Genomic DNA, 14,101 nt, shown 5'->3' with positions numbered 1-14,101 from the left:
CTCACATACTCTGGTGCCTCACCTTTGACCATGTCCCCTGGAGGGAGAGACCTGGTGGCACTCAGAGGAAGGACAGCAGGTTACCCAGAAGAGACTTGATACCCTATGATCATATAGAGGGGGAGGTAATCCCCCTCAGGAACAGTCATAGGGGAGGGGAATAAGGGGAAAATGGGAGGGAGGGAAGAATGGGAGGATACAAGGGATGGGATAACCATTTAGATGTAACAAGAATAAATTAATAAAGGAGAAAAAAAACAATAGTTCACCACCACTATTGACTCTGAAATTTTACCCAGGAATCTCATGGTGGGAAAGGGAAAAGCCTAAGAATCTGGTGTCAAGAAAGGGGAACACTTGCGTCCCAAGAATAAATTGACAACTTCTCAGTCAACTCTGGAGAAGAAAATAGAGCTGAAGTGTTGAAGATAGACTGAACCACACAGCACCATGACCAAACCTGCATAAGTACCCATAATTCCTAAAGTGTTTTGAAAGCTAATAATCCTGTTATGATCCCCAAAATTGCTTGGGGAGTCACTGGACCTTTTTAACTCTTCTTCTAAATGGGAACATATTGAATAAATACCTTGTGGTTTTGTATTGTTTGTGTATTTGTCACAGTTTTTTAATCAGGCTACTGAAAATCTCCAAGCCACGCTTATCAGTGCTGCCAGCATACACAGGCCCTAAGACCTTATATAACTCTAATAAAGGAATGGAGGAGAGGTTACAAATCGAGGGCCACTCATAATTGTAAAAATACACAAAGCATATCCAATACTTTTTTTTTCTATTTCCAATCAAACACCTGATGGACAACAGTGTCACTGGTTCTGTGATATCACTTGAATGGTAGGTACACTTTAAAGAAATGATTAGTTAAATATTTAAAGACTTTTATTTCTTTATGATTTGTTTAAAAATAAACCAAGAATTTTACTGTCTATGAAGAAAAACTTGCAAAAACTGTTGAAATTATTAGGCAAAATTATAATGCAAAGAATAGCAGCTCTCAGAGCATGGGATAATTACATATTATATGACTCTGATTCAGTGTTATTACTATGGATGACATCACGTTCTACTCAATTAGCCACATAATACATGATAACCACACTATAACACACAGACATAAAAAGATAAATAACAAGGAAGACCTTAGGGGAGGGAGGGAGAGGGTATCAAGAGAGGATGAGGCAGGGAGATGTGAATCTGAATGTGAAGAAACTGAACTGCAGAACAGCAAGTAACTTATTTTTTTTAAGATGCAAGTAATATATTTATTCAGAGTGTACAAATTAAAGCAAATTCAAAAAGTTAAGAAGTGTATTGATGACATGTCAGAAAATGGAGCAAAATAGCATCAAGTCTCATTAATTAATTGCCTGATACATCTAACAATTTCCCTTCATTTGTTTCCTTCATTCCTTTTAACTGGCTCCCTATATGACAATTACTATGTAATTTCTCATTTTTCTATGAGAAAGGTAAAAAGTGTTACCACTAAAATGGCTGGTAATATGGCATAAAGCCTTTAAATTATTAATAACTTTGGAAAACATCAACTCTTTTATACATTAAATTGTAGCATTTCAAGGTTTTCTGTACAGGAACCGGCCTTAGATGCTCTCCAAACTTCTGATATCTAAACAGGTGATAGAGGATGTACATATTGAAATATTCTAAGTTTTATTGTTCTGTGCATCACAGACGCCTTATACATTTATGACTTTAGGACTGTATAGTGATTGTGTAATCTCCAGTGTCGAATTAACATGAACTAGTAAACTCTACCAGTGAAATAAGAAATACAAAATAAGATACTTGACAGAAGACAATAGATAAGAACATTTTACATGTCTGTGAGCATTTCTAAACAATCATTTCTGGATAACTTTCCTTATTGCATTTTTCACATCTTTATTTCTCAGACTATAAATAAATGGGTTTAACATAGGACTCACAAAGATATAAAAAACAGCTACAATTTTGCTCTGTTCTACAGATGTCTCAGAGGGTGGCCTCAGGTGCATGCAGAACAATGTTCCATAAAAGATGGTCACAGCTGTCAGATGCGACCCACACGTGGAGAAGGCCTTGCGCCTCCCCTCTGCAGAACGGATTCGCAGGATGGCTGTGAAGATGAAGATGTAGGAGATGAGGATGATGGTGAGCGAGCAGGTGAGGTTGGATCCAGCCACCACAAACATGGCAGTTTTCTTCATATAGGTATCTGAGCAAGCAAGGACCATGAGAGGGGGATCAGCACAGTAGAAGTGATTGATCTCATTGGGTCCACAAAAGGTTAACCGAAGCATAAAGATTGTTTGTATTAGACCATTTACAAAGCCATAAATGTATTGTGTGGCCACAAGAGAGAGACAGACACCTCTGGACATTTTGCTAGTGTATAACAGAGGCTTGCAGATGGCCACGTAGCGGTCGTAAGCCATCACGGCGAGCATATAGTAATCTGTGATTACCAGGGCAATAAAAAAATGGAATTGAATAATGCAGCCAATAAAGGAAATGGTTTTTCTCTTGGATAAAAAGTTAACCAGCATCTGAGGGGCAACAGTGGTGGCATAGCAGAGATCTACAAAGGAGAGATGGCTGAGGAAGAAGTACATGGGTGTGTGAAGCTTGCTGTCACTTCTGATTAAGAAAATCATGCTCACGTTGCCAATCACTGTGATGAGGTAGATGACTAGGAATACCACAAAGAGCAGAGGCTGCAGCTCTGCTCGGTCCGTCAGTCCTAGGAAAATAAACTCGGTCACTGCTGTGTAGTTTTTCTTTAACATTTTGTTTGCTTGGCTCCAGAGAAGGTCTAAAGAGAAACAAATTTAAATCCATATGATTGCTGTTGTACATACAACATGCCATTTTTCTGTGTGATACTGATCCCTCTTCCTTCAAAATTGTAAATGCTCCTGGCATAGAAATGACTTACGGCACTGAAGATATGGCCCAGTGGTCACAAGCATTTGCTGCCCTCAGAAGACTACGGTTCAGTTCCCAGCATCCATATAATGTTTCACAGCCACTTGTAACCTCCGATCTGAGACTACAGTGCCCTTTTGTGGCCTCTGTAGCCATGGGTTGTGCACATGCTGCAAATACATGCATGCACGCAAAATCCCAGTATGCATAAAATAAAATAAAATAAAATAAATAAAGCTAAAATAAATTAAAATAAGTAAAGTGGCTTAGGAAACTGTGGTTAATGTTTTAAAAGTGCCCCAAAGTGTCACATGGAGCTCTGTGTGTGTGTGTGTGTGTGTGTGTGTGTGTGTGTGTGTGTGTGTGTCCATGTTTACTGTTTTCCCTAAACATAGTAAAATGCTGTTTCTCTCCAAATATACTTTTGGTTGTGTTACACAAAATATTACACATTGAATCTTATTTTGTTTTCCTTAGATAATTAAGTTTGGACTTTTAATGGAAACATGGCACATGTCTGTGTAGCATAAGACCTCTCCACACACTCTTTTCTACCCAAGATGTCTTCCAAGCTATTATCTCGCTTTTCCACAGAAGTCATCCAAATAGCCTAGCTCATAAGGCTCTCATGCGAAGAAAATTTTCTTGAATTTTTTAAAATCCAAACTCATTATCTGATAATTTTTGCTCAGACAGAAAATAATTATTTAGAGAGATAGAGAACAAGTCAATATTAAATATTTACTTATATAAAATATTTGTGTATACACACGTATGGCCTACATGAGTGAATTAAGTGCTATACACGTACGCATGTACATAGATGTACATACAAATACATTGGGGGTGTCACATGCCCATGAGGGGCATTAAAAACTTTTTCCTAGGATGACTGGCAATAATAAAAGAGCACTAAGAATCAAATCCCCAGGCCAGGAAGATTTGCTGTACTTGTATCTGAGTTTAACACATGTAGAAAGTTTCAGTGATATTGAAATATGAATTCTATGCAGGTTTCTAGATGCATAAATTCTATATTATTTTCTATCATGCAGAAACAATAATAATTTTATAAATCTGTCCAAGACAATACTTCAGGAATTAGACAAGAAATGAAGTACTCATAGATACCATATCATGGAACACTTGCATGGTTTGGTGATAACATGTATCCTGACTCTTTTGCAATAACCACAATGTCACTAACAGACAGATATTATTTTGGCATTCCATAAATACATCATTCAGTGTCTCTTGCCCATTGCATTTCTCTATGGAATGATATGATTTATTAATGACATATATTAATTCCTAAACAAGCCACTGATGTGTTTAACAAATTAATATTCCTGATGTTTTTATAGTACCATTTAAAACTATTTATTATGAAGAACAAAATCCAACAATGTTTTTAGAATTGAAAAACATTTTGACTGGTGAACATGTAAGTTGAGTGCTAAGCACTCACTGCATTTTGATGTTCTACAAATAGGACTTAGGGTCCGCTGGATATCACATTAAAACACACAATAAGTCATATTGGCAAATGAATACTTACTATGAGAAATACCGATGTTCAGTAGTGATACTACTAAGTCACTAAAGTACAATCCAGGTCAGTTTTTATATATTAAAATGCCTATTTCTAGATTCTAAAATTCATATAAGAATGTTTTCTACTCATAACTGTGAAAGGAGAATAACTTTGCAATGGCAGCACCAATGTGGGAGCTGAACAGTTTATAAGAGCAAGCTCTCACAAAGCCAATTCTCTAGGGTTCAATTATCACTTGGATTAAATTGTTTGGATTATGCATAACCTCTAGCTTCCTTTTCTAAAACCCTAAATCCTTTGAGAGCAGGATTTTTGCCCACTTTCCAAAGTCATCAGGGATTCAAATCATCCAAGAATAGTGAACCAGGGGACTCATTATTTATCTTAGCTTGTGCTAAATACCTTTATTGTTAATTGTTTTTATTTGTATTTTTGCTGATAAGAGGTTGAAGGATGAGCTCCCTCTTTGTTTATCCAGTACTAAGTGGTCAGTCCTGAAATCATATACACATATAAGCAACACTGAATCAACTTATGGGTTACATTTGTATACTTATTTGTTTTCATATGCACTTGTAACAGTAATAATTAAGGAAAAAGAGGGCATTGTTATGAAAAGAAGTGATAGGACAGAGATGAGACTGAATAGAGGAAAGGAAGAATGTAAATTTACTTAATTTTACATTTTGTTTTTGAGACAGAGAGCTGGCTATATAATCATGACTAGCCAGAAGCTCCCTGTTCAGACCAGGCTGGCCTAGAAACTCATATTTCCCTGCCTCGGCTTAAAGTGCTGGGATTAAATGCACGGACCACAATGCCTTTAATTACATTTTGATTAAAATAAAAATAAATAAATAAAATACATATTTGGATAGTGGGTTTTATTTTGTTTGTGGTTCGGTCTCAGTGGCCCTAAACCCCCTGCACATGTGCAGTAGATGTGCAGCTTGTTCTTCATGCATGCCCCCTAACCATTGGAGCAGGGCTGTCTCTGACTCTGTTGCCTGCCTTTGGGGCCCTTTCCACCAGCTGGGCTGCCTTGTTTGATCTCACTGGGAGAGGATGCACTTAGCCATGGCTTGTCTGCCAGGGAGGGTAGAACCCATAGGTGGGGCCTCGTCTTCTCTCAGGAGAAGAGGAAAAGGGTGGGGGGAGGGGCAGGAGGGTGGGACTGGGAGGATAGGAGGGAGGGGCTGTGAAATGATTGAACAAAAAGGTGAAAAAAGAATGTATGCTTGAAAAAGTACTTTTTGAAAATATAAAATATTTTCAAATGCTTGCTGGACATTTTGGAGTCTAGAAAGGCAGTAACTTAGCTTAAGTTGGCTGCTTACTTACTTTGAGCCTCAAATCTAGTTTGTAAGTACAAATAACTATTACTACATGTACTGTTCCAGGTGTGTTTTCTTTTGTGCCCATATTTCTAATTGATTCCCCAACTTAGAGTACAGGCGTCATGAGTAGATTAATTTGGTGTTTAACTAAGCTGACTTTGGCTGATAGGAGGAACCAGGGAAATGTGAGAGGCAGGATAAGCTCTGTGTGTCTTTCTCATCCCCTCCTTGTCTCAACATCAGCCTACTAAGGGTCCCTAGTCCACACCGTGGGAACCAACTTCCCTAGTGTTTCTTGCCTAAGAAAGTGGTGTGAGACGTTCTTTCTGGTACCAGCTTTCAGCTTCTCTGGAGCCAGCAGCCACTGTCCTTGCTCCCTTGGGACTCCAAATGGGGATTCTTTTCTGTTGCTTCAACCTTACCAAATTGAGTTTTTATGATACCCTTCATTCTCATTCATTATTAAATCCTCTTAAGAGACCAGTCAATAGAGCAGAACTTTGCTTTAATGCTGTGTCTCCAGTCTCCACCAGAATGACACATGGCATGTATTTAATACATATTGCAATGAGGTAAAAATGGTCACAGTAACTGTTTTCTATTTTGTAAAATGTTTGAGGTATTTCTGGTTTGTTTGCCCTTGTAAGAGGTTAGATGGACAAATTTATCACTCTCCAGCTGTGTCCTAACTCAATTGAGAGGCATATAACAGTCAATTATTATAATTACTAGCGATATGACAAGCAAACTCAAGTTTGACAATGTTGCTTAGGGATGATTTTTTCTGTCACTCTGTATTGACATAAATGAGGTACAGCAGAGCAAAGACTGAATACTCAATACCAAGTCTTACAAACTCTTGCAAAGACAAGGAATTCAAGATGAAGAAAACAAGTGCTAGTAGGATGAGTGCAGAGTATTGACAACACACAAAAAATGTAGAGATGTTCATAGATTATAAACCCCCAAACCAGCACTTATTTCAGGAATACATGTTTAGAATTGCACTAAGTATGACAGTAGGATTTCATATCAGCAAGAAAACAGAAATATACAGTTGTTCTTTCAGAACAGAACAGATACATATGCTGTGAGTCGATTGTTTGTAGCCAGGGACACAGAGATTTTATGAATGGAAAGTTAGCCTAAATTAATTAGTGAATATAAATCTAGCTTTGTTAGTGAAAATACTATTGCAAAAGAAAAATAATGAGTTTCTTTCTGCAAAGTTTGAAATGTAGCAAAACCATGTTATATTAATCTCTGGATATATAAACAATTAGCTATTGAGGTAACTCTACAGAGGGATCAGAAACTGATACATTATTTATTGCAGGAAATAGGCACAGGAACAGAATCATCAGAGAGAATTTCTACTTCTACTTCAAAAGAAACTCCTGGCAACATGTGAAAATCTGATAGAAAGTCTGCAAATTACAAGGAGAGATTTCATATCGTATTTGAGTGACCTGTTAATAGTTTGTTTCAAATTTAACAAATGTAGTCTTGAAATAACTGAACATTATAGGTGAACGCCACCTTAGTTGTGTGTGGAATATAATTTCCTAGGGACAGACAGTGTAATATGGTGAAATGTGAATCGTTTGTATGCATGAGGTAACAATGTGTAAGGCTGGAAAGGTGACACAGCAGTCAGTCAGGGCTCTGACCCTCATCCTGAGCACCTGAGCTCCATTCTCATCGCCCTCATGACAGCCAGCATCTGTCTCTTAACTCCAGTTCCAAGGGATTCTTTGTTCTTTTCTGGTCTGCATAGGAAGCATATACTCCTGCTGCAGAGGCATGCAGGCAAAACACTAACTAACTTATACACAATAAAAAAATAAATCTCTAAAAATAAAATCTTAAAATGGCCCAAAAGGCTAACATTTCAACAATGTGACAAAAATATACAGTGGAAAATGTATGCCTTTATATATAAAAGAATGTACATATATAGTTATAAAAAGAAATAGTTTAGTAATCAATAATTCTAAGTGAATAGGAAAAACATAAACATTATATTAAAATAGGCAAAGGATGGGGACATTTCAAAAGAGAAACCTGAAATCCACACACAAATGAGTCTGTTAAAAATATTTTCTATTTTATATAATATTTTATATAATAAAGTAGTATATAAAATATTATATAAAATAGAATCATGCACAAATAAGCTGCACATTAATATGTCAAAAGCATGAAACTACTGTTTATTTGCAAACATTCGACAATGGTGGTAAAAAGTAGAGGACCATAGGCTCAGTGGTGGGAATATATGCTCAATAAATTTGGCATTTCCATAAACATAGTATGAATCATACCAATAAAATCTTTTGAAAGATCTATCTTGGAGGAATAATATGAGATGTATCCCTGAAATTTTTATGAGTTGTCACATATAAACAAGTTTTAAAAGAAAGAACTGCCCTGCTATGGTTGGCAAATTTCAGACACATAATAACGAACTTATTGCCACAGCATCTGACAATTCCACGTTTGATAAACTACCTCCCATGATATGCATTGACTTCAAAGATCAATAGCAATATCGCTGTCCAGTTTTAAAATTACTTTTCCTTCATTCATCAAGATGAAGTATAATATCTAGCTTACAAAGTAATACATGCTACTGTACTACACATCATTTGTGAGAGTCGGAAACTAAAACTAAACAGTGGCAGAAAGCAATTCGGTAATTTAGACTTCCCATTGGTTTAGAAAGCAAAGGTGTTGCAAGCCTCGCCCCTTATTTCATGAACACTTCCTTCTTGACAACTTTCCTTATTGCTCTCTTCACATCTTTGTTTCTGAGGCTATAGATCAAGGGGTTCAACATTGGGCTCACGAAGATATAAAAGACAGCCACAATTTTCCCCTGTTCTACGGATTTCTCAGAAGGAGGCCTGAGGTACATACAAAACAAGGTCCCATAGAAAACAGTGACGGCCACCAGATGCGACCCACACGTGGAGAAGGCCTTGCGCCTCCCCTCTGCAGAACGGATTCGCAGGATGGCTGTGAAGATGAAGATGTAGGAGATGAGGATGATGGTGAGCGAGCAGGTGAGGTTGGATCCAGCCACCACAAACATGGCAGTTTCTTTGACATAGGTGTCTGAGCAAGCAAGGACCATGAGAGGAGGGTCTGCACAGTAGAAGTGATTGATCTCATTGGGTCCACAAAAGGTTAACCGAAGCATCAAGATTGTCTGTGCCAGACCATTTGCAAAGCCATAAATGTATGGCACAGCTACAAGAGAGAGACAGACACCTCTGGACATTTTGCTAGTGTATAACAAAGGCTTGCAGATGGCCATGTAGCGGTCATAAGCCATCACTGTGAGCATATAGTAATCTGTGATTACCAGGGCAATAAAAAAGTGGAACTGTATAAAGCAGCCAATAAAGGAAATGGTTTTTCTCTTGGATAAAAAGTTAACCAGCATCTGAGGAGTGACATTGGTGGCGTAGCAGAGATCTACAAAGGAGAGATGGCTGAGGAAGAAGTACATGGGTGTGTGAAGCTTGCTGTCACTTCTGATTAAGAAAATCATGCTCACGTTGCCAATCACCGTGATGAGGTAGATGACTAGGAATACCACAAAGAGCAGAGGCTGTAGCTCTGCTCGGTCCGTCAGCCCCAGCAAAATAAACTCGGTCACTGCTGTGTAGTTTTTCTTTAACATTTTGCTTTACTGACATCAAACAAGGCCTGTAAAATTAAATAAAAATTTATTTCGATTTTCTTCATTTATTCATAATGCCCATCATATTCTTTGATGTATTTTTCTTCTGTTCTCAGACTGTTAACATATATAAATTAATAGCCTAGTAATGGTTTGGTTGGTGTTATGAGTACCTAAATTAATAGAGACGTGGTGATAGGTAACAGCAGATAGAGAATAGGTAGACAGGTGTTTGATCAATTCGTAACATATAGATGCATATAATGACAGATTAGAAAGAAGTAAAAAGAAAGAAGAAGATAGATAGATAGATAGATAGATAGATAGATGATAGATGAATGATAAAATGTAACTTATAAAAATGATATTATAAGATTTTTTTCTGCAGGTCTCATATAGCAAGTATCTTTTGGTTGGCAAGTGTTTATCACATTTCTTTATTGTTACCCTAAATATGTAAATGTTTTGTCTGAAAACTCAGTCCTCCTATTCTGATAGATTTGAACCTTATCCGTGTTCCTCACAAGTAAATGAGTTTAGGAATGTGAAGCTATAAAAACAGTGCATAGCCCTATTAAATCAAGATCTCTTCACCTGCACCTCTTTTTGCCCATGAGAGTTTTTCCAGCTATGGTTTTCTCCACTCTCCCTGACCCCAAACAAGCTTTTACCAACAAGTATTTCTTAACTATTCATATGCTTCTCGAGTTCTAATTTTCTCAGCACATTTCGCTCATATAGAAATTAATTGGTATGAGACAACAAATACACATTACCTACTTCACACATATATGTGTAACTACACTCCGTGAGTAATGAACACACAAGTTTATATAGCTATGGACACACCTTGGTGGTGTTCAGTGTTCATGATGGGTTGGTCTCAAAAGCAAGCAAACACAATGTGTCTTCAGCATCTGGTAAAACAGAAGGAGACAATGTAACAATTTAGAGAAGTTGTGTTTTAACTGTTCTGAGTTTGCCACTCTACTATTGATTCTAACTCTTTAATGTTTTAATGAATATAGAAAACTCAATATAGTTCTTTTGCTGTAAGTCATCAGAAATAATAGCCTTATTTACTACATGATGAGGTAGCATATGTGCTTTTCTGAACTGTATCTCTTAATATTTAGGGAGAATGAAAGTGACTGTGGAGATCATCAGAAAAAAATGAATCCCTCAATGAGTGCCAAACACATACTTATGACTCTGTAACATACTGATCCTTGCTCATAAGTACCATAGCAGCAGAAACAAATCATTTTGTAAGCTGTTTTCCTGATTGACATGTAGAGGTTATTCCTTTCTGCACTCCATTCTGCACTTAGGGAATTTAGAACTATTGATTAGGATAATAACATACAAAACAACCAAATATTTTAACTATTTTCTATTTTACTTAATAATTATGAGTGCTACATAGATAAGTACTTTGGAATACTAAAATGGCATTCCAAGGCACTTATTTATATAAATATTAAGATTTGAAAACATTCAACATCTTCCCTCACTTTTCTCTTTGCTATGAGGAGATGTGAACTGCTGGAATCTGTGAGAATCCAGGATTATATATTCAGCACTTTAGGGCAAAGGTATTGATTTAGAAAAAATAACACAGTATGCTTGCTGCATGGCTTAATCCAATACATCCGAATATTTGTGAAGACACAGTGCATCTGGGCATGCAAGAATGGCACTCTTGCAATTCACTGTACCTTGAAAATCTCTCACATTTGTGCTTCCTGCATGACTCGGCCATCCAATGTAATTAAAGAATGTACCTTCATGGAATGTACCTCTGGTTGATTTTAATAATCAATAAAGATTAGAAATGTAACTGTGTTCATTTTTTTTCAATCAAGTGGTCATAGAAATTATGACACTATTCCTTTATTGTGAATTTGAAAGAAATCACAAATATTATTATCATTTCCTATAAAGCAAAGATAAACATATATATGTATATTCACACACATGTTTTATATTCATATGTACACAGAGATAGATGAGACAGAGATATACACAGAAATCAGCAGAGTGCAAGCGTAGCCCAGTATCTGCACTCCAGTCACTGAATTTAAACCTTAGATCCTCTTGTTCCTAGGTATATGCCTTGAGTGAATCATTAACGCCAATGTGCCTTAATTTTCTCACTCATAAAATATTTTCACACATAAGTCAGATCTATGTGAAGAAGTTAATTTACAAAAGTCTTTCAGGTACATCTGGCAGGTAGCAAATCTTTACAGTGTTGAATTGACTAGAGTCACGATGAAGATGAGAGTCAGTTTATGAGCAAGATTCAGAATCAAAGTTCAGATTGCCTAAGGATAAAGACTGTGTGTGACTTTTATGTGCCTATAGATACAATATTTAGGTAAGTGTTTTCCTATTAATAGAACTCAACAATATTGATAGGTATTAATGTTATTTTCCTTAATACCTTAAAATGCATTAATTTCCTTTTCCACCATGCAGCTATACATTTCTTTGTCATTTATCTGTGAGTACCTTAGCTAGAGAAAAACAGTAACATTTTAATATAATTGATACTTAATTTAGAATTATAGGTTTCAAATTAATGTATTTTATCAATTAAAATATGTGTCTGTTTAAACTTTAAAGGAACCATGGGCATCCTACCTGAAGAAGCAGAGTAAGTTCACAATGATAGCATTAACATGCAGACATTTGATATTTTATAACAAAATTGTTTCTGAGGGACCAAATCCCCATGGTTCTGTCATTTCATGCTATGGGTGATTCGTATTGTAAACAAACTCTAAGGATGATAAACTTATTTATGACTTGAGTTTGACTGCTCAATTCATAGAGGAATCAAGTCTCCAAGGAACAGTTAAGCAATGGAACTTATGATTTACTTTTGTTTATAATAAATGATTTTATACTTTTTGTCTTGGGAAAACCTTATCTCTCCTGTTTACAATCTGTAAAACAATTATAGCATACAGGAGAATTAAAAGGTTTGGAGTATGAAAAACCAGAATATCAGCAGAGTTTTTTTAAATCCAGGCTAGATTTTTATTCCAAAACTGGTATTTTCCTTTTCAGTGAAAATAGAGAATAGTAACTTTACAGATAATATAGGTGTGCTGAGGATTTACACTACTTTTTTTTTTTACCCTTGCTTCACCTTCCCTCCTTTTCCATATCAATAGTTAAGAATTGCCCAGCAGTATTCCATTGGTGTTTAGCTTTACTCTGATTTTGCTAGTGGGATGATCAAGTAAGATGTTATTAAAGAAGAAGAGAGAAAAGTAGCTCTGTGTCTTCGATTATTCCATTTCTGACCCAACATGAGCATGATAACACAGTCACAAGTTTCAAACAAACTCAGTCCTGGAAATGTATCTGTGAATAAGGTGTCACAGGACTCTGTTTTAGTTCCAACTCTCAAAGAGTTTTAGAAAAAAAAAATCTACCACCCTTGCTCGCTACCTCTGTTGATTTAATTTGTTTGGATTATATTTTAAATCCTGCCCTTATCATTAATATTTTTGTTAGATTCTCTTAAGCAAAAACGACTGCAGAAGAATTTTTGTTCATCCCATGTGCTTGCCCCAGGCCAGGACAGAAAGACACTCAACAGTTCCTCGGTGTATGTTCTAGTGGAGACAATAACAATCATGATAATATTTTTTATTGTTTGTTCAAAATCTTAGGATATTTCTTTACTCATTATAGTTGAGGTTTAAAAGAGATTTATTTTTAATGTGTATTTATAGAGGAATTTAAATCCAGCAACATGGCTGCTCTGGCAAGGGATCCCATCTAAAAACCTTCTAGGTCTATTTGATCCATCTTGAATGTAGCCCTCCCTGGACTACAGTACGATCTGCCTGGAATACCGACAGGCCATTAGCACACACCTTTAATACCAAACGATGAAGGTAAGATTGCCTTATAGAAGGAAGCAGAGATATTATAAAGTGAGTTCTAACTGAGGGGCTGAAAAAGTGTAGAATGAGAGAAAGATATGATCTTCCCAACCCTCAGGAGAATAGGACAAGAAGAGAGGGAACAGCCCAGAAAGCAAGCAGGGTAGTGTAAGAACTTTGTGTGTCATGTTTTCTGGGACGGTTGTACAGAAACAGGTTGCAGAGAGAACAATCCAGAGGATGAGTAGGGGCTGGAAGAGTAGACCGTATTGCCAGAGTTGATTTGTAGCCAAGCAGAACAACTCAGCCAGCAGCTGAGAGAGACGCCAGTTGGAATCAGTCAGCTTAGAGAAGAGTTTGGACCAGAAGAGCTGAGTTGAACCAGCCAGAAAGAGTTTAGAAATAGTGAGTTTACACTGTGGTAAGTCTTGATGGCTTAAACACTGTAGGCCTTGGTTAGCAGATGGAGCTGGAAGCTGAAGGTCAGGGTTGGGGTTATAGTGGCTTAAATTGTATGGGTCTAGAAGCTTCTAGGCCTAGGTCTAGGGATAGTTAGATCAGAGAAATTTAAAGCTCTGGGCTTACCCCAAACTGTGTATTCATACAGCTTAGGTACATCTTTCTTATCATCCCTTCATCTGAAGGAATAAAAACATTTGTATATTTTGACCCC

General features: G+C 36.7%; 2 protein-coding genes across 2 annotated transcripts; both read right to left on the bottom strand.

Annotated features, from left to right (window-relative positions):
• Nucleotides 1-1,883: 1,883 nt before the first annotated feature.
• On the bottom strand, nt 1,884-2,856 carry LOC311606867 (olfactory receptor 5M5-like; the record flags this gene model as incomplete). The annotated part of the gene is made up of 1 exon (XM_084798271.1): nt 1,884-2,856. The coding sequence occupies exon 1, from the start codon at nt 2,805-2,807 to the stop codon at nt 1,884-1,886; it is 924 nt and encodes a 307-aa protein (XP_084654397.1). The 5' UTR covers nt 2,808-2,856.
• A 5,731-nt stretch (nt 2,857-8,587) lies between these two features.
• LOC311606824 (olfactory receptor 5M5-like) lies at nt 8,588-9,902 on the bottom strand (the record flags this gene model as incomplete). The annotated part of the gene is made up of 1 exon (XM_084798233.1): nt 8,588-9,902. The coding sequence occupies exon 1, from the start codon at nt 9,524-9,526 to the stop codon at nt 8,588-8,590; it is 939 nt and encodes a 312-aa protein (XP_084654359.1). The 5' UTR covers nt 9,527-9,902.
• Nucleotides 9,903-14,101: the final 4,199 nt, after the last annotated feature.

This window comes from Acomys minous (assembly GCF_964271855.1).
Source record: "Acomys minous genome assembly, chromosome: 10".
Taxonomy (NCBI): domain Eukaryota; kingdom Metazoa; phylum Chordata; class Mammalia; order Rodentia; family Muridae; genus Acomys; species Acomys minous.
Note: the sequence above shows the minus strand (reverse complement) of the source record. Positions and strands in the feature narration are given on the sequence as shown.